The sequence below is a fragment of the Empidonax traillii genome, unplaced genomic scaffold (assembly GCF_003031625.1).
Source record: "Empidonax traillii isolate 1590-97213 ecotype Southwest subspecies unplaced genomic scaffold, ASM303162v1 scaffold2135:size51128, whole genome shotgun sequence".
In the NCBI taxonomy this organism is placed as follows: domain Eukaryota; kingdom Metazoa; phylum Chordata; class Aves; order Passeriformes; family Tyrannidae; genus Empidonax; species Empidonax traillii.
Genome location: NW_020957328.1, coordinates 23349 through 43388, shown reverse-complemented (window position 1 = coordinate 43388; position 20040 = coordinate 23349). Strand labels below are relative to the sequence as shown.

The window sequence follows — 20040 nt, the reverse complement described above, 5'->3', positions numbered from 1 at the left end:
CCTCCTCCTGCCCTGCCCTGGGCTCTGCAGAGCTGTTCCTCTCACATATTCCCATTCCTCTCCTCTCTGCACCCAATTCCATCGGGGCAGGAACCTTTTCCTTTTGGCTGTGTTATCCCAGAGGGGTTCCCACCATCTCTGCTGGCTCAGCCTCGGCCAGCGGCGGGTCCGTCCTGGAGCAGCTGGAATTGGCTCCATGGACACGGGGGAAGCTTCTGGCAGCTTCTCCCAGACCACACCCCAACCCCCCCTACCAAACCCTGTCACACCAACCCCCTCCAGAGCAGGGCAGTGCCAGCTGTGCCGATGGTTGTGTTTGCCGTTCCAGCTGTGCTGATGTTGTGTTTGCCGTTCCAGCTGTGCCGATGGTTGTGTTTGGTGTTCCAGCTGTGCTGATGTCCATGTTTGCCATCCCAGCTGTGCTGATGGTTGTGTTTGCCATTCCAGCTGTGCTGATGGTTGTGTTTGCCATTCCAGCTGTGCTGATGGTTGTGTTTGGTGTTCCAGCTGTGCTGATGTCCGTGTTTGCCATTCCAGCTGTGCTGATGGTTGTGTTTGCCATTCCAGCTGTGCTGATGGTTGTGTTTGGTGTTCCAGCTGTGCTGATGTCCGTGTTTGCCATTCCAGCTGTGCTGACAGCCCCCTTTGCCGTTGCAGGTGCGTGTTACTATGACCCCAACCAGTCCATGTACGTGTTCGGGGGCTGCACCCAGAGCAGCTGCAATGCTGCCTTCAACGACCTGTGGAGACTCGACCTCAACAGCAAGGAGTGGATCCGGCCCCTGGCGTCAGGTGAGACCAGCCCTGGCCCCAGCCCCTCTCCTGGCTGCTCCCATTTAGTGTTTGCATGGGGGTTTGTCGCTGTCTGCTGGTTTTGGGTTGTGTGGGTGTCCCTGTGTTGGCAGCACCCCCTGGGGTTGGGTTGCTCTGGAGCAGCTGCAGTTCCTGTCCCGGCGTGAGGGACATTTGCTGAGCTGGGAGAGCCTGCCTTGCTAAGGCTGAGGAAATTGGGATTGTTCAGCCTGGAGAAGGTCAAGAGAGTTGGGATTGTTGAGCCTGGAGAAGAGGAGGCTCCAGGGACACCTCAGAGCCCCTTCCAGTGCCTGAAGGGGCTCCAAGAGAGCTGGAGAGGGACTGGGGACAAGGGATGGAGGGACAGGACACAGGGAATGGTTTTAAAGTAAAAGAGGGGAAATTTAGATGGATATTGGGAATAAATCCCTGTCTGTGAGGGTAGGCAGGCCCTGGCACAGGGTGTCCAGGGAAGCTGTGGCTGCCCCAGCCCTGGGAGTGTCCAAGGCCAGGCTGGAGCAGCATGGGCTGGTAGAAGGTGTGGAACTGGATAAGCTTTAAGATCCCATTCTGTGATTCCACCATAAGAGTTATCCCAAAGCTGAGATTTCCCTTCTGACTCCAGCAGGTGCCACTGGGGGTGTTTGAGGGGTGGAGGAGATGAGGGGGCTGTGGGGAGGCAGGTCCATCCCTGCAGGCCCTGTGTCCTCAGCAGGCAGGGAAGCACCACAGAGCATCTCCCACCCTGGTGCTGGTGCTCGGTGTCACCCAGGGCACACTCGTGTTCCTCGTGAATTCAACTGAAATGACCTGGAAAAAGGCAAAGAACTGGGCAAGCTCCTGGGGCAGGAGGGAAGTCGGGGTGAAACCAGGTGTTTTGGGAAAGGTTTGACCATTAACCAAGAGCAGGGAGGAGGAAAGGAGCTCAGCACCCAGCACAGCCAGGCCCTGCTCCACAGGCTCTGTGGGTTCCTCGGTTATTTGCTCGTCTGACACTTGAAGGCCTCCCAAATCCAGATGTTTCCATGTCCTGGTGTTAGCTGGGGAATTTCCTGCTGTCCCTTTGAACTGTTAACACATCCCTTGGTGCTTGGATATCAGCCCACACTGCACTTGCAGGAGCAGCTCTGCTTGAGGGGATGACCCTCCTGGAAGGTTCTTCTGGAGCTTTTTTTTTCTGGAGATTTTATGGAAGTCAGGGCAGCCTGGCTGCTTTTCTCCCATCCAAACCCAGGGGGGAAAGAAAATGATCTTTGTTTTTCACCCCAAACCACGATTTTGATCTGACTTTGGCCTCACACAGCCCCGTGTGACACCCACGGGGGGTGATGATTAAAGGAGGGAGAAAACAAAGCTCAGCCTTCCCATGGAGGTGGAGACTGGGTCGCTGGACTGGAGCGTTTTCCCACTGCCCAGGGGTGGAGAGGAGCAGCACAGACAGGATCCTGGGAGCTCTGGGAGCTCAGCCCTCTGCTCTGACCTGGCCTTCCATTCCCACTGCCCAGCGAGTTCTTCCCTGGGCTGAATGTGGGGCACGACCGGCCCCGCTCGGGCACCCCGGCCTCCCAGAGCACCCTGCACCACCTCCCTGGCCACTCACACTCCTGAAAGGAGTCCTGTGGGAATGTGTGGCGGAGTGAAGTCCCACGGGAAGATCCCCCGGGGAGATGTTTGTGCGCGTTGTCAGGAGCGAGATGGGATCGCAGCTGGAACGCCGGGCACGGGCAGCGCTCCCGCTCTGCCAGGGCCATGAGTCACCCCCTGCAGCCCTGGCTGCTCCTCACTCCTGCCCTGAGCCAGAGGGTTGGCATGGGCTGCCTGGGAAAGATTAGTGACTGGAGGGGGCAAAAGGGAGAGCTTTGAAATCCGGGATTGGGATGGGAATGAGGCGGGAGGGGTTGGATTGTAAACCAAGAGCTGACGTTGATTGATGAACTCTCATTACGTGGGTCCCTAATTGCTGGTGCAGGTGGAGGAGGAGTTCCCACACCTGCCCTGTGGGCTCTGGAGGGTTTTGCTCCAGAGGGAGGCACCGGCTCTTTCCCAAGGCCAGTCCTCCCTCGGAGAGGTTCCATCCCACTCCACGTGTTCCTTCGTTCAGTGTCCTATCTAATGATCCTTTGGAATGGGAGTGTGGTGCCTCAGCTGAGCTGGAACATTTTCATCCCCTTCCCTTCTCTGAGAGGCTTTTCCAGGAGAAAACACCCTTGTTGTTGTTGTTGTTGTTATTGTTGTTGTTGTTGTGTGTTCCTGCCTGTTTTCGTTGGGGTTTTCTGGCTCCCAGGCATTCCATGACATCAGAGCTGGATAATTCATCTCCAGCCTGAGCTGCTCTGCTTCAGCTGGGAGTAAATATTTAGCCTTCAAAGAGATAATTGCCCTGGGTTTCTTTAGTCTCAGAGACGGAGGAGGGAGATTATTACATCAAAAAACCCTAATTTTTGAGGTTTCAGAGTAATTTTTTTGCTTGGATCTGAAACAATGGCCTTGACTCGTGACTGAGGAGGCTGGAGCAGCACGAGGGAGTTGCTGCCTGGCTTTTATGGAGAGCTTTTGGTGGGGCTGCGTGCCCTGGGAAGGAGGGTGTGAGGCAGCAGGATCCCTGTTTTGGGAAGGTTCCTCCCAGCTCTTCTCCCTCAGGCTCTCCAGGCCCCCCTGGAGCTGCTTCCCAGCCCTTCCACTCCCACATCCAAGTCCTGCTGGAGCAGGAGGGGGGTCACTGAGGCCCCACTGTGTGGGAAGCTGCAGAGTTAGCCCAGGGTAGGTGGTCCCTGGGAGGAGGGTGCCTTTGTCCACGTGCTGGGGGTGCTTTCTTGCCTTCATTTGCATAATTAATTAACCTGCGCAGTTGTTGGAATTTGAGCCCATCCCTGCCCAGGAGGTCCTGATGGAGGGCTGGGGGTGGTTTGTGCTGGAGTCTGTTTATCCAGCTGGAGGCAAGGGTTAGGCCCCACAAGGTTTCAGTGGTGATAGTGCCTGGTGCTCCCCAAAAATGAGCTGGAACAGCCAGGAAAGAAACCAAGATCCATTTGGAACAGACACTCCCAGGACTTTCAGTACCTGAACGGGCTCCAGGGAGCTGGAGAAGGACTTGGGACAAGGGATGGAGTGACAGGACAAGGGAATGGCTTCCCACTGCCAGAGGGCAGGGATAGATGGGAGATTGGGAAGGAATTCCTCCCTGGGAGGGTGGGCAGGCCCTGGCACAGGTTGGGCAGAGAAGCTGTGGCTGCCCCAGCCCTGGAAGTGTCCAAGGCCAGGTTGGAGCAGCCTGGGACAGTGGAAGGTGTCCCTACCCATGGCAGGGGTGGCACTGGATGAGCTTTAAGGTCCCTGCCAACCCAACCCCTCCTGGCAGTCTGTGCTCAGTGCCAGTGGAGCTGCAGGGTCTGTGGGGAGGCCTCTGCCAGGAGGGAGCTGATCCCTGGATTTGGCTGAGCTGGGATCCAGCCCTGGGTCCCCTGGTGGCAGGGCAGGGCTGTCACACACCCTTGGGCATTTCCCTTCCATCTCTGTGCCACGACAGCTCCTGGAAGGCTTGGAAGCAGAGACCTTCAGCCTGAAGTTCTGCACTTCCAACCTCCTGGGTGGCCTTAAGAGCAGGCAGAGTGTGCCAACACCCACCCCTGCTGGTTCCTCTGGGCTCCCTCCCTCCCCAGCTCCTCTCCCTGCTTGGAGTGGCAGTTTGAGGATCAGGTTTCCCTTTGTGAGCTGAGGGGAAGGTGCCTTTGATGGTGTTGTGTCAACAAAACCAGCAGCCTGAAGGAGGAAGGGGAGGCTCAGGAGACCCCGAGGGGGTGGCAGGGGGTGCTCTCAGATGTGGTGGTGGGAGGCTGGAGCAGGAACCTCCCTGTCTGTCATGGGGCAGAGGGGTTTGGCCTTGACAAAGCTGCACAAAAGCCTTGCCCCCAGCCAAAGAAACCAGCCTTGTTTTCATCATCTCCCTGGGGAAAGCAGTGGGGACTTTTCAAAGCAGGTTTCGGAGCCTTGGTGGAGGTTTGTGGTGCCGGTCCTGCTCTGCAGTGAACTGCCCTGGGTGGTGCCTCCTGAGCAGTGGGAGCTGTGTGGGGCTGAAGGGAGGAGGTGAAGCACTGGGCTCCCCAGGGACATCCCACCAATCCCCAGCTCTCCACAGCCACAAACCACCTGACACTCGTGGCAGGAATCACAGGCAGGGCCGAGGCTGCCCGAGGGCTCAGGGATTCTGCAGGAAAACAGCCCTGGGAGTGGTGGGAAACTCCTCATGTGTGGATTGAAACCCTCTGTGGCTGAGGGTTGTGCAGCTTGTTCAGCCCTTGGGCGTGTTCTGCCTCTTCTTTGCATCAGCTGTATCCAGCTGAACCCAGGGAGGACACAGAGGGGCTGGAGCGTGGGCAGGGAAAGGAACGGAGCTGGGAAGGGGCTGGAGCAGCAGGAGGGGCTGAGGGAGCTGGGGGGGCTCAGCCTGGAGAAAAGGAGGCTGGTGGTTGGAAAGGCTTTACTTCTGAAGCCTCAATTCTTCAGCTGGTCAGTGTGGAGGGAAATGGATGTGGATTTACCACGACCAGGGGGAAAATATTCCCATGTCTCCTATCCCTGAATCCCACAATGGAAACCACCACCCCTTCCTCCACCCATTCCTGACTGGCTGCGTCCTGCCCTTCATCCCAGCTGGCTCTGAGGTATTCCCACAGCATTCCCAATTGCTCCCAGTATCTGCAGAGGCCATAAAGTCAATCCATAACTTCATTCCCCTCCTCCAGGTTGGGATGGGGGGACAGAGCCAGCTCAGCTCAGACAAGGTGTGCCTGCTCCTCCCATCCGTGGACAGCGGGATGCCACTGGCTCCCGCAGGAATGTGGGGCTGCAGGCACGAAGGGCTTTGAAGAAGCCAATCTGCCTGCACACAGAGGTGGGAATGAGCCAAGGGGGTGGGAATGTGCCCAGGAATTAGGAATGTGCCCAGGAATTGGGAATGTGCCCAGGAATTGGGAACGTGCCCAGGACTTGGGGCTGTGGTGGCAGAACCAGCTCGTGTTGGATGAGCTGGCGCTGCCAAAGGTGGTTCTGCACAGCAGGACAAACCCACGGGCAGGTTCCCTCTCCTGTTCCCGCTCTCCATGTGCTGCAGGAGTTGGAAGTTCAGGGGGTTTTTATCTCCAGACAAAACCTGGTGTCAGAGCAGCCCCTGGTGTGGGGAATTCTCTGTGGGAGCAGCAGCAGCAGCAGCAGCAGGTCAGTGGCTCCTCTGTCCCACCTGCTGCTCCCACCGGGAAGGATGTTCCACCCTTGGGATGCCCTCCTGTCCTGCCCCAGGCAGTTCAGCCTCACGTGGTAGGAGTTTGTGGACAGGGAATTCAGAGGGGAGAGCAGCTCCAGGGACAGTGGGTGTTTCAGAGATGACCTGGTTTCCCTCTTCCCTCGGGACAGGTCTGGGGATTTGGGATTCTTTTTAAGGCAAGGGCAGAGCTGAACATATGGGGTTGGTGCAGGAATGGAGGTCCCATGTGTCAGTTCATCCATGAGTTTGTTTTAATCCAGAGGGTGCTGGATCTTTCCATGGCAAACCCAGCAAACCTGCACCTTGGACAGAGCAGGAATCTTGATAAGGAATGTTCTGGTGATTCTCTTCTCCTGGATGCTGAGGGATTTATTCCAGATTTTAAATTCACCTGCGCAGTATTCCTTTCTCCAGAAGGTTTCCAGTGTGGAGCAGTCCTTATCCCACTGCCACCATAGATGGAGCGGTCCAGCGTGGAAAAGGGCTTCTTGCTTTACCCCTGTGGGATTTGGATTCCCCAAGAGCAGCTCCCTGGGTGCAGATCCCTCCAGATGAAGGAATGTTCATGGATTGCCTTTATCAGCCTCTGGGATGGACACAGAGAATTTTTAGCCTCCCTGGTCCCAGTTTTGGTGCTCAAAGGTGGCCTGGAGCAGGAGTATATGGATTCTGTAGGATGGCCTGGAGCAGGAAATCCTCACAGCCAGGAATTCCTTCCCAGTATCCCATCTATCCCCGCCCTCTGGCAGTGGGAAGCCATTCCCTGTGTCTTGTCCCTCCATCCCTTGTCCCCAGTCCCTCTCCAGCTCTCCTGGAGCCCCTTTAGGCCCTGGAAGGGGCTCCAAGGTCTCCCTGGAACTTCTCTTCAATCCTAGCTCTCAGCCTGTCTCCTGTCTCTCTCCAGATCCATCCATACATCTATCTCCATATTCCCTGTAAGGGAATTCCCTATTCCAGTGGCATTGTCACAGAATCCTGGAATGGTTTGGGATTGGAAGGGACCTCAGAAGGCTCCCAACCCCGGAGCCCCTCGCGGGTCCTTTGGTTTGGTGCTGCCTCATGTCATGAACTTGTTGAGCACAGAGGGAGCCACGAGCCTGATCCCAGAGCCTGATCCCGAGCCTGATCCCAGAGCCTGATCCCAGAGCCTGATCCCGAGCCTGATCCCAGAGCCTGATCCCGAGCCTGATCCCAGAGCCTGATCCCAGAGCCTGATCCAGAGCCTGATCCAGAGCCTGATCCCAGAGCCAGATCCAGAGCCTGATCCCAGAGCCTGATCCAGAGCCTGATCCCAGAGCCTGATCCCAGAGCCTGATCCCCCTTCCCAGGCTGCTCCCACTCCTTCCCAGGGCTGTTCCCATCCTCCCACAGGCGAGGGAGGGACCAGGGCTGGTGCTTTCCCTGCCCACGAGCTCCAGGCTGATTTTACATCCAGTTATTCCCTCCTGGGCAGGTACATCCACCTCCCTTGGCGGGCAGTGGGATAAAACCCTGTTATCTCATGGCTGGGATGTCCTTGTCAGCCGGGAGGGAGCTTTGCGGAGCCTTGGGAAAGGTCCTGCTTGGGATTTCGGGAAGGCTGTGCTGACATCTATCGGCAGCAGCTTCTTCCAGGTTTTCCCGCTGTTGTGCCTGTGCCTGGAGGACTCTTATCCACCGGGATGACGTGTGTAATACTCAGGATTGAGCAGGGAGTATTCCCTGTGCACTTCCCACCCAGAGCTCCCCATGTGCTTCCAGAGCCTCTTTAAATCCTCGCGCTCCGGAGCCGCATTTTCATCTTCTCCCAAAGCATCTGCCGGAACAATCTCCTGGGAAGGGGCAGGCGTGGGGAATGGGGGAGCACCGGCTCACCCTGTCTGCAGCCCAGAAGGGGGGTGTTTATTCCTGACATGAAACATTCGGGGAGTTTGGAATGAGGGAGCAGTGTGCCCTCCTGGTGTGATGGGAGTGCAGGAACCTTGGCTTGGGAGTGAGAGGGAAGGGGGACACAGCAAGGGAGGCTGAAGGAATTGTAGAGAACTGAATGGACTGTCCCTTCCCGTGCTGTACTGGGAATTTCAGTGGGAAGATGTTGGAATTCCAGTAACTAACTCCAGTGAGTAACACTCCAGTGTTGTCCCTGCAGCAGGTTTTGGGAGGAGCTCTCCCTGCTCTTCCCAACGCTCAGCTATTTGCACATCCTCGAGAAGCCCCCTCTGACTGTGCCCAGAGGGGTCGTGGATTCCCCACCTCTGGAAGTGTTCCAGGCCAGGCTGGGACAGTGGAATGTGTCCCTGGGACGAGATGATCTCTAAGATCCTTTCCAACCCAGACTGGAACTCTGTTCCAGCACTCTCTGCCTGTGCCCACAGGCTGCTCTTTAAAGGATAGTTGAGGTTTCTCAGCCCCGCGGTGGCTCCAAACTCACCAAATTCCACAGCAGCCATTTCCTGGCACCCCAGTGATTTTGGGATTCTCCGACGTCTGAGCTGCCCAAAGGAGAGCGTGGCTGGGCCGGGAAGTGCAGAACTCAGCAGAGCTGCCCCATCCCACAGCCCTGCCCTGCAATTACCCCTCGCTGCAGCCCCCGCCGCCACTTCCATCCCCCCCCGGCTCCCGCCAGGAGCCGCGCTGCCCTTTCCCTGGAATCCCGGAGCTTTGCAAGTGCTCCAGAGCTGCTCTGGGAGGGGTCAGAGTGTCACTCAAAGCCCTTGGAAGTCTGCGGAGTGTCCCTTGCAGGGAGAGAAAACACCAGGCAGGGGAGCAGGGAAAGGCGGATCGAGGAAAAGTGGATAAGGGAAAGGTGGATCAAGGATAAGTGGATCAGGGAAAGGTGGATCGGGGAAAGAAGGATCGGGAAAGGGCGGATCGAGGAAAGGTGGATCGGGGAAAGGCGAATCGGGGAAAGGCAGATCGGGACAAGGCGGATCGGGGAAAGGTGGATCAGTCGGAATCCTCCCACCCAGAGAGGGAAGAGCAGCTTTTGCAACAGCAGCTCCCGGGAGCACGGGGCCGAATCCCAGAGGATTTGGGAAGGGTCCCCGTGCCCTCAGCAGCACCAGCACCCCGGGGTGATGCTGCAGGGAGGGAGGAGGGCTCGGGGTGGATCCCAGCGCAGCGGGAGGGGCGGGAATGGCAGCGCTCCCGTTGGTGGCTGTTGGGAGATAAGGGGGCCGAGCCCGGGGCGTTCTGGCAGCTCTGGGTGTTTGCTCAATGCTGAATAAGGACATTTTTGCAGGCATGAGCCGGGGGTGACTCAGTGCGCGCTGTTGCTCAGGGTTCAGAGGGCACTGCCTCTCCTCTTCCGCGGCTTTATCGGAGCGGCGGCACCTCACAAATTCCGGCCTTAAAACAACAACCAGCGGGGCGTTGCAACAGCTCCGGGGTGACTTATCCTGCCTCCTCCTCCCCCACGGGGCTTCTCCCTCCACCTCGATTGCAGGAAACCAAACCTTCCCTTCCCCCCCTCCTTCCCCCCCCGGCGCTTTGACGGGGCTTGTCCCGCACGCTGGTGTCACTGGAGGGTGGGAATGCACCGGGAATTCTGGCTGGGTGTAAACACCAGGGGGTTGCCATGGTTTGGTGACATACACCCCAAAACAGGGAAAAAACTCTGGATATCCCCCCCGCTTCCCTCCTGAGATCTGTGTCACAGGCAGCAGATCTTTGAGGAGACAAATTGGGTCTTGTTCTGTTTTTCTTTAAATTCATGCAAGGCTGAATTCCTGATTCCCAGCATGGAATTTGGGGTTTCTGGGGAAGGGAACAGTAAATCTCCTGTGGCTTTGGAAAGAGAAAGGGATACTTTGGTGGCTTTTAGAGGCTTTAAGGTTGAAACAGGCCCGGTCAAAAGCAGTCTGGAAAATGTTCAGAATCCCAGTGTTTGAAACTTTTGGGGAATAAAAACAGGTGACTGTCAGGTGCTGGGATCTGAGGCAGCTGAGCAGCCAGTCCTGAGTGCTGGGGTTTGACTTGGGTGAGCAGCATTCCATGGAGATGTCTGCTCTTCCCATAGGAGTTCTCCCAGATCCGATCCCAAGGCTGGGACTGCTGGGATGCCCATCCCACGTTCCAGCCTCTGGACTGCTGCTCACCAGCTTGTCCTCTTGCCTTTGGGTAACCTGGCAGGGAAAAAAACTTCGGGATGAATCTGCAGATGGCTGTGGAAGAATCCAGAGGCATTTCAGTTTTCCTGCTCTGTTTTTTTTCCAGTGGAAGGGGAAGGATTTAGGGATTTGTCACAGGAGTTTGGGATGGACCTTGGTGTGGTGGAGGCAATCCCTCAGCTGGGGAGGATGATGCCAGGGTAGGGATCAGGGTTCTGGTTTGGAACTGAGGTTTGAAGTCTCTGCCAGCCTAAAAGCTGGACCAGTAAAGCCAGACTGGAAACAGCCCCTGGATGGGACTGCTTGAAAACTCCCAGGGAACAGCATTGAACGCCGTGTAGGAACAGCTCCATGGGCAGGACAGGTCCATCCTGCCTTGGGAAAACGCCAGCTTGGACCAGGCTTGGAGCGACCTGGGATAGTGGGAAGTTCCACCCATGCAGGGGTTGGAACTGGCTGAGCCTGAAGGTCCCTCCGACCCAAACCATTCCATGATTCTTGCTCTTTTGGACCTTTGGGGTGCAGGTCGAGAGTGACTTTGGAACCTGGGGCCTCAAATTCCTTTGCACTTGAAATCCCTGGGCTGCTGGACCAGCTCCCTTTAATTCCTTGGCTCTGACATTGGAAACATGGTTTTGTTTCTCTGGGTATTTCGTGGAAATCCAGTTGTGGTGATCAACCCCTGCTTGTGGCTTTTGTCTCCCCCTCTCTCCAGAAGTAAAATTCCCCAGTGTTTGTCCCCCTGCCACAACTCTTGCCGTGTTTTACCCTTCCCCCTGGTGCTGCTCTAGCACAGTATTCCCCCAGATCCCCTGGATGGGAACCCATCCTCCCACCTGGGCAATCCTGACATCCCTTTCATTTCCCCACTTCATTTGCGTCTGAAGCTCCTCTTGCTGCTGGCTAATGGAGTGTCCCAGGGCTGCACCCACCAGAGCTAAAAGGCTGGTGTGGAAATTCGTGTTCCACGTGCCCTTCCAGCCAGGCCCTCGCTTTGTGTCCGTTAATCCCGGCGCGTGCTGCTCCGGCCGGATTATGGGCTGGATAATGGCCTTGGAGAACTGCTGAGAGGGGCAGATCCTGCCCGGATAAAACACCCCAGGATCGTGTGGGGAGCCACCAGAGCCTGGCATTTCTCTTCCAAACATCCGTGGGAGCCGGAGGGCCCCGGTTGGGTGGGTTTCCTTGGCTTTGTGAGCCTGGAAAATCCATCAGCTGGGGGAAGGATTGCTTGGAGCAGCTTCCAAGTGCCTGGGAGAGCAGCGGGAGCTGCGGGGAGATGGAGGGAGCTCATTGTGCTGCACCCTCTGCCTGTGGGGATCTTTGTCCCCAGGGAAGGGTAACCTGGATGTGGGGCTGGGAGCCGTTGTGGGTGTGGAGCTGGAAACGCAGGCGGAGCCCTTTGGGAGCAGTGGGAACAGGGACAATGGACCGTGGCGCTCCCTGTGCCATCCCCAGCCGGAGAGGAAGGAGCCCTCCCGTGTCAAGGCTGTTCCTGGGAGCCTTTGAAGGCCACTCCCACATCCTCCAGAGGGCCTGGACTTTGAGCAGGTCCCTTTGATGTCCCCGTGTCCTCCACATACCTGAGGCCTGAAGTCACGAAGCTTCCGGCGCCTTCCGGCCCCGCTCGGCTCCCTGGGGACCGTCCTGCCCTTCCCCGGGACCTTGGCAGCTCCTCTGCCCTGCTTTAGGGATAAACACTGTTAGCTCTGCAGTTTTCCAGGTGTTTTGCTGGAACACCAGGCCCCTGGAGATGCTCCCGGTGCTCCCGTTTGCAGGGAGCATCCGCAGGTATCCTGGGGGTGACCGGCAGTGACCGGGCTGTGCGGCTGGAAGAGGCTTTGAGAGGCCAACGCTTCTGTGACTTGTCAAATTCCGCCTTTTTCTGAGCTGCAGAACCGAAACTCGGCTCATTTACATCCGGACAATGGCCCCTAACAGGCAAAGCTTCCTGAAAAACCGGGGCTGGCCCTGCCCTGGGCTGTTTGACTCACTTGGGAACCATCTCCCTGCTCAGCCGGGGTTGAGGTGCAGGTCACAGCAGTGCCTTTCCTCAGTGCACCATCCCAGACCTTTCTGAGTGATGTGCCAAGGTTTCTCCATCCTGGAATTGCTTCAGCTGCCCCTTTTTATTTCAAAATCACCCGTTTTAAACCCAGCTCCTTTGTGGCATCCCCGAGGGAATCACCTGGTGGAAACGTTTCTGGCAGTTCCATTTGGGATGCCAAGCTTGGGAGAACAACTTCAGGCACTCCCAGGGAAATACTGGGGCTGGAAACCCGCTGGTGAGGGTGAATTGCACACACAGCAAGCCAGGAAAACTGGAATGTGGGAACAAAGAGTAACCACAGGTGACCCTCTCTGGCACTCTTGTCCTCACAGAGACCTTGGTACAGCTCTGGCCACACTCTCTACGTGACCTAGCACGTGAATGGTCTCCTGCACAGCTTTATTCCCATCTTTCCCTCGTATCCCTGTCCCTGAGAGCAGCAGAGTGCTCTGTCCCTCGGGAAAGGTTCAGGGACACCGTGGCCATCCTGCTGTGTCAGGCCAGGGGCTGCTTTTTGCCAGGCTCTTCCCACTCACCTCCTGGAACCCGTGGAATTCTTCTCTCAGCTGTAACATCCCAGAATAGCTGCTCTGCTTTCTTTTAAAAATAGTCCGTTCCGTGTCATTACCTGCTAAAAATGTGTCCCCGAGTCCCGTGGGGACATTGGAGGGGACAGAGGGTCTGTCGGCCTTTTCAGGAGAGGGGACGGTGCCACCGTGGCCATGTGCCCTGGAGCTGCCCCATTCCTGCAGCTGGGCAGCCTGCCACGGATTTGGGATGATGTGTTCAGGAATGTTTGGAAAGAGTGACTGTGGAGGTGGAGGAATGTGCCCGGTGCTGGTGACTGACGTGGGAAGGAGGATGCTCCCAGTCAGCCCGGGCTGGACAGGCTTTGCCTTTTCCTGGGAAGCAATTCCTACACATCCAGGGAGGGACACAGCACCTCTGGCTCCTGGGACAGACAGGGATTGGATTTTTGCAGTGGACTGGGGCTGATTTCTTGACTTAAAAGGATCTGATCCTTGGCCGCCCTTGCCGAGGGGCTCTTGGCACTGGAGCTGCTCCTGCTCCGAGAGGTTGAGGATCATAAAATCCCGGATGGTTGGGGTTGGGAGGACCTTAAAGCTCATCCAGTGCCACCCCTGCCATGGGCAGGGACACCTCCCACCAGCCCAGGTTGCTCCAATTCCCATCCAACCTGGCCTTGGACACTTCCAGGGCTGGGGCAGCCACAGCTTCTCTGGGCAGCCTGTGCCAGGGCCTGCCCACCCTCCCAGGGAGGAATTCCTTCCCAATGTCCCATCTATCCCTGCCCTCTGGCAGTGGGAAGCCATTCCCTTGTCCTGTCCCTCCATCCCTTGTCCATGGGAGTGCCTTCATTGACACCCAGAGTTCTGGGATTAATCCTGCAGAAATGGGGTTCAGCGTGTGCTGCCCTTGTGAGCTCCCAGATATCTGCCACGGTGCCTTGGAATTGCTATTCCTTCCCCCTCCTTCCTTGGGGAGAGCAGTCAGTAGGTATTTGAGGTAATTATTGCTTTTATTCCCTGCTAAGGCAATAATTTGAAGGGATATGGTGGAAAACCAGCAATTTCCTGCCAGTGAGTGACAGATGTTTTGAGATGTGCTCTCAGTCTCCTACTAATTACGCTGACACAAATTGGCAGGAGTTTTCTTCCCAGGCTCCCAGCTCTAATTTTGCCTCTTTTTTTCCCCCCTTTATTTTCATTTTTTGGCGAGGTGGAGTCTCCGTGTTGCGACACTCGGGGAGGAGACGCTGCTGAGTCGGGGGCTGCTGTTCAGACAGGGCTCTCCTAACCTTGCCCTTCTCCCTCCCTGCCAGGTTCCTACCCCTCCCCCAAGGCTGGGGCCACCCTGGTGGTCTACAAGGACCTGCTGGTGCTTTTTGGGGGGTGGACACGGCCCAGCCCTTATCCCCTGCACCAGCCCGAGAGGTTCTTCGATGAGATCCACACGTACTCACCCTCCAAAAACTGGTAAGGGCGGGCTTTGACCCTGGAACACTGTGCCTGGAGTGCAGCTGGGGGAGCCCCTGGGAAGCCGGGCACGGGCCTGGATGCCCAGGGCTGTCTCTAAAGCTCTGTCTGAAACAAAAGCAAAGCCACAACCCAACTGGAGCCAAGGATGTGACACTCTCAAGTACCTCCTGGCTGCTGGTTCTTCCAGGTGGCTCTTGATTTGTACCTAAAACATTCCAAGGCTCCCTGAGCATCCCCATCCAGGTTTCCCACCGGGGTGTTTCAATGTTTAGTCACCTTGGCTGTGAGTAGGGAGGTGGCTCTGAGAAAAGGGAGAAAGCAGATTTCTCCATCATTTTATAAATCCCTGCCTCTACAGCTCCTGGATGGAGCCTCCAGTGCCCATGGAGCTGGCAGGAATTGTCCTCTTCCCTTTCAACACCATTCAGCTGATTTTAGCCCCAGCTTTCCCACTCACCCTGTGTGTGAGAAAGCAGCAGGGGCTGTATCAGCGACATCATTCCTGCTCCTCTCCACCGAGCACTTTCCATCCTCCCAGGTATCAATTATTCCGGGCACTTTGGTCATTACAGCTCTGTAATTAAACTCCCTGGAAAGAATTCGAGGCAAACTTAATTGGAAGGGGGGATATTCCCACCTTGGCCACGGGACTGGCCCATGCCTTAAAAATGTTTGGCACATTGGATTTCTGATTAGTTTTATTATTGTTCGGACACTGGGAGGTTTTCCCTGTGGTTTTCCTCTGTAACGTGTTCATCCATTGTTTTCCCTTCCCTCCCAATGGTGAACGTCTCCCTGCCTCTTTCCCAGGTGGAATTGCATCATGACCACCCACGGCCCCCCTCCCATGGCAGGACACTCCTCCTGCGTCATCGAAGACAAGATGATTGTGTTTGGGGGATCTCTTGGATCTCGGCAGATGTAAGTCGGGATGTGCTGGGATAGCTCCTGGTGTTTCAGAAGGAATTCTCCTCTGGAGAATTCCCCCCACGTGCCCCGAGGCTGTGCCCTGAGCAGAGCCCCGAGGCCCTGGCGGTGTCCCAGCCCTGTTGTCTCGTCCCTGCAGGAGCAACGACGTCTGGGTGCTGGATCTGGAGCAGTGGGCCTGGTCCAAGCCCAACATCTCCGGGCCCAGCCCTCACCCACGTGGGGGCCAGTCTCAGGTGAGGGAACCGGGCTCAGCTTCCCCTGCAGCTCCCAGGCAGCTCTGCAGGGCTCATTCCCAGGTTATCCGGGATCCCTTGCCCGCCGGGCCCTCTCTTTCCTTCGCCATCTGCTCCCGATCTCCCCGCGTGACTCAGAGCTCTGGGGAACATTTGTAGGGCACAAATCGCTGCTCTAACCCCAGGCTGGGCCCTGGGGCAGCTCAGATCAGGGCAGAGTTAGCACAGGCTGGTTTGGCTCGGGGCCCTTGTGGTTGCTGCGCTCTCCCGATCCCGGGATCGAGTGGCTCCGGATTGTTCCCGCTCCGAGCACGGGGCTGGCAGTGCCTGCCTTATTGCCTGCCCGGGGCAGGGAGCTTGTGGCTGTCACCTGGCTTGGTACAGGTGTCTCCATCCCTGCCTTCCCAGTGATTCCCAGTGTGGCTCATGCCACCAGGGCACCCAGCAGAGATGGGTTGTGCTCCAACGTGCCTCATCCACCAGGAAGAGGGCCCCAGGGAATATCTCGCCCACCACCAGCACTCCCAGACACTGCTGCCAGCACCTGCCTCCCAAACAATCCTCCCACCTTCCCACTCCTCTGGAGAGGGCTGTTGAGGCCCCCATGCCTTGGCTCAGCTTTGGGAAGGGAGATTTCTCTCCTGGGTGAGAGGAACTGGTTTGGGACAGGCCCGTGGGATGAACCCTCTGCCCCAGGCCCGGCAGAACCGGCTCTCCATCCCAGCTCCAGAGCTCATCCCGGGGCAGGCAGGATCCAGCAGTGTCTGTGCAGCTGAGAACCTGCCTCTGTCTGCCCTGGGAGGCCTGGCCAGCAACCTGACACTCCTCTTTGCCCCTGCAGATCGTCATCGACAACGAAACCATCCTCATCCTGGGGGGCTGCGGTGGCCCCAACGCTGTGAGTACCCCGGGGGGCAGGGCCGTGGCACTGTGAGCCCTGGGGGCTGCATTTGGGAGGGGGGGGCACCCAGGTGGCATTTTATCCCTCAAATCCGGGCGCCCACGCGGGAGATTTTCCAGAGAAGCTGTTTAGGTGTTGCTAGAGCTGCTTTAATTAAGGAAAAAAACCCCCAGGCATTCTCTGAGCAGCTCACTGAGCCTTGGAAGGATGAGCCCTGATTTTAGGCTGGGACAGGAGATGGAAATGAAGGGGTTTATCCACGGCCGTAGTGAGGTGCGGTCACTCCTGGGCAGTCGGCTCCTGATTTGGGTCACAGGAACAAGGCACTGCTCCCACCACCATCCTGGTGGAATGATGTCCACAGCAAAGGGGGCTGCTGAATCCCAGCCTGGGCTCCTCAATCCCAGCCTGGGCTCCTGAATCTGAACTTGGGCTCCTCAGTGTCCTCCCTTCCCTCCCTCCCAGCTCTTCAAGGACGCCTGGTTGCTGCACATGCAGGCCAACCCCTGGACGTGGCAGCCGCTCAAGGTGGAGAACGAGGACCACGGAGCGCCAGAGCTGTGGTGCCATCCTGCCTGCAGGGTACGGGCACAGTGGGGCCTGCCCCAACCCACCCCACCCACCCCCTCATCCTGCTGCCCTTGGGGAACATTCCCTGGCCATGGGAACAAAGCACTGCTCCCACCCACCCTCATCCTTGGGGGGTGATCTCAGCAGCAAAGGGAGCTCCTAAATCCCAGCCTGGGCTCCTAAATCTGAACTCGGGCTCCTAACTCTGAACCCGGGCTCCTGAATCCCAACCTGGACTCCTAAATCTCAATTTGGGCTCTTGAATCCCAACCCAGACTCCTAAATCCCAACCCAAACCCCTGAATCTCAACCTGGGCTCCTGAATCCCCATCTGGGTTCCTAAATCCCAACCCAGGCTCCTAAATCCTCACCTAGGTTCCTAAATCCCCACCCAGGCTCCTGAATCCCAACCCCGGCTCCTCAATCCCAACCTGGGTTCCTGAATCCCGGCGCGAGCTCCCTGCCCCGCACGCTGCCCCCATCCCCCCCGATGTGGCGGTGTGGGTGACGCGGTGTCCTCTCTCCCGCAGGTGGGGCAGTGTGTGGTGGTGTTCAGCCAAGCCCCCAGCGGGCGGGCCCCGCTCAGCCCCAGCCTCAACTCACGCCCGTCGCCCATCAGCGCCACGCCGCCCGCGCTGGTGCCGGAGCCGCGGGAGTACCGCTCGCAGTCCCCGGTGAGGAGCACGGACGAGGCTCCCTGCGTGAACGGCCGCTGGGGCACCCTGCGCCCGCGGGCACAGCGGCACACGCCGGCGGGGTCGCGGGAGGGCAGCCTGTCCCCGGCCAGGGGGGACAGCTCCCCCGTGCTCAACGGGGACAGCGCGTCCCCCGGCGCCTCCCTGGACAGCCCGGTGCAGGCGCTGTCCCCCGGCACCCCCTCGGCCGCCGAGAGCCTCGAGCTGCGCGTGGGGCCGGCGCCGGGGCCGCGCCGGGGGTCGCTGCCGGAGCACAAGGAGCTGCGGCTGGGCGCGGAGCTGGGCTGGGAGCAGAGGCCCGCGGCGCTGCTGTGCCAGCTGGACGGCGCGGAGGGCAGGACGGGCGTGCGCAACCCCCCCGAGCACACCAACGGCCTGCACACCCCCCCGCACGTGCCCGGCTCCCTGCCCGTGTCCCCCGGCGCGCTGCGACGCAGCCTCGAGGCCGTCAAGGCCTTGGCCTCCAAAGCCGCCTCGGCCTCCTCGGCGCTGAGTCCCCCCCCGGCGTCGTCCCCCGGCTCCCCCGGCGCAGAGCCGGGCGCGGCCGCGCGGGCGGGCGCGGCCCAGGGAGACGGGCACTCCCTGCCGCCCATCGCCCGGCGCCTCGGCCACCACCCGCCCCAGTCCCTGAACGTGGGCAAGCCCCTGTACCAGAGCATGAACTGCAAGCCCATGCAGATGTACGTGCTGGACATTAAGGACACCAAGGAGCAGGGCAGGGTCAAGTGGAAAGTGTTCAACAGCAGCTCCGTGGTGGGACCCCCCGAGACCAGCTTACACACGGTGGTGCAGGGCAGGGGGGAGCTCATCATCTTCGGCGGCCTCATGGACAGGAAACAGAACGTCAAATACTACCCCAAAACAAATGCCTTGTACTTTGTGCGAGCGAAGAGATAATGCGGCCCCAGCCCGCCGCCATCCCCGTCCTGCCCCTTCCCGCGGCTCCTCCCGCTCCTTCCCGGCCCTCAGCCCGTCACACAGCGACCAAACTGTGAATTAGGGAGCAGGAAACCAATAAAAGTGCAAGCAAAGCCTCCGGCGCTGCCCAGTCAGACCCCAGGGAAGCCAGTGGTGGAAGGACCCCGAGGATTCGGGGGGGGGATGGAATTCTGCCATCCAGGACCCCCACGAGGTTGATCTTCCCGGAGTTTGGGAGGCTTCGTCCTCCGGAACCCCTGCAGGGCTCCTCGGGGGTTTTGAGGGAGCCTGGGTTTGTAGGAGCCACCCCAGGCCCGGCAGGCAGGAGGAGGGAGCCGGGTGAACCCCCTGCCCGGCTCCAGCAGGAGAAGGGCAGCAATATCCCTGGGAATGCCGGGAGATCCTGCTCCACACAAACATGATGCCTTTTTTATTTGCCTCACCTGCCGCTCTCGCCCCTGTCCTTGGGCAGGGCCAAAACGAGGAGGAAAGGACAGGAATTCGTGTCAGAATGCCAAAAATACTGATTGTTCCCATCCCTCCTTTCCCTGCCGTGCTGGATCAGCCTTCGGGATCGGCCCTGATCCCGTCTGATCCCCTAAAAACCCACTTATCTCCCCAAAACGGAGACATTTGGCTGCCAGTTCCCCCCTGGACTTCAAGGATTCATTTCACCCGACATCCCAAACCCATTCCAGGCCAAACCAGCCCCTTGGAGCCTGGGAACAGGGTGGGTTTTCCAGGGCAAAGGATGGATATTGGTGAATTTGAGGGCGTGAGCAGCTTCTGCAGCAACTTCACCTCATCTTTGCACGTGCCTCCTTCCACAAGGATTCCATTCAAATCCCAAGGGATTGAACCTGTGCGGTCCCTCTGGGACAACCCCCCTCCTTCCCTTTGCCCTCCAGGGGGTGGGAAAAACAGGTGGATTCTGCCAGGTTTTGGTCAACAACCTCCGGCACCCGGAAAACAGGAAGCCCTCCCCGAGCCGGCAGCGCCATGACGTGGTCCCTCCTTCCCAGGATTTTCCTTTCCCTCCATTCCCACTGAGCTTTTTGCCGGTCAGAGCCTTAAAATCCCACCCCAGCCGTGTGGGGATGGGGAGGGATTTGCTTCACCCTGTTGCCACCTCTGTAAATAAACTCCTGGTCCGACCCGACCTCTCTCCCATCCATCCCAAAATGGTTTGTCCCAAGGGAAAAGCAAAAATTGTCCCCATTCCAAAAAAAAAAAAAAAAAAAAAAAACAAACAGAAACCTCAGGAGCACCAAGGATGAGCTGTGAAATATTCCCTCTGGGAAGGCGCTCGGGGCTTCGGCAGCAATTCCCAACATCCCCCCCCCACCCTTTGCATGTTTTTGGTCATCCATCCCAAAAAAAAAAAACCGGGATGGACGGAGCGTTGATTCCTTCCCACTCGGAGCACCCCTGGAGGGGTGTTCTCCCGACAGTTTACATCCCGAAAATCCCACCACCGAGCCGGGGGGGTCGTCCCCGCTCCACCCCCGCCGGTGAAACGCATGTTGTGTGCCCTTCCCGAGGAATTCCATCCCGAACTTCGATCCCTGGATCCCCCCGGGAGCCGCTGGTGCTGTGAGCGAGG

The 20040-nt window shown here is 58.2% G+C and overlaps 1 protein-coding gene across 1 annotated transcript in view; it reads left to right on the top strand.

The window, feature by feature from the left end:
* Positions 1–18550, top strand: part of FBXO42 (F-box protein 42) — a gene marked incomplete at its 5' end in the record, with an annotated part of 23999 nt that extends 5449 nt beyond the window's left edge. Inside the window, 7 exons of the mRNA XM_027909444.1 lie at positions 658–792; positions 14034–14187; positions 15001–15111; positions 15257–15353; positions 16195–16251; positions 16720–16836; positions 17355–18550. Coding sequence (XP_027765245.1) covers positions 658–792; positions 14034–14187; positions 15001–15111; positions 15257–15353; positions 16195–16251; positions 16720–16836; positions 17355–18416 — 1733 coding nt within the window. The remainder of the gene's footprint in view (positions 1–657; positions 793–14033; positions 14188–15000; positions 15112–15256; positions 15354–16194; positions 16252–16719; positions 16837–17354) is intronic.
* Positions 18551–20040: the final 1490 nt, after the last annotated feature.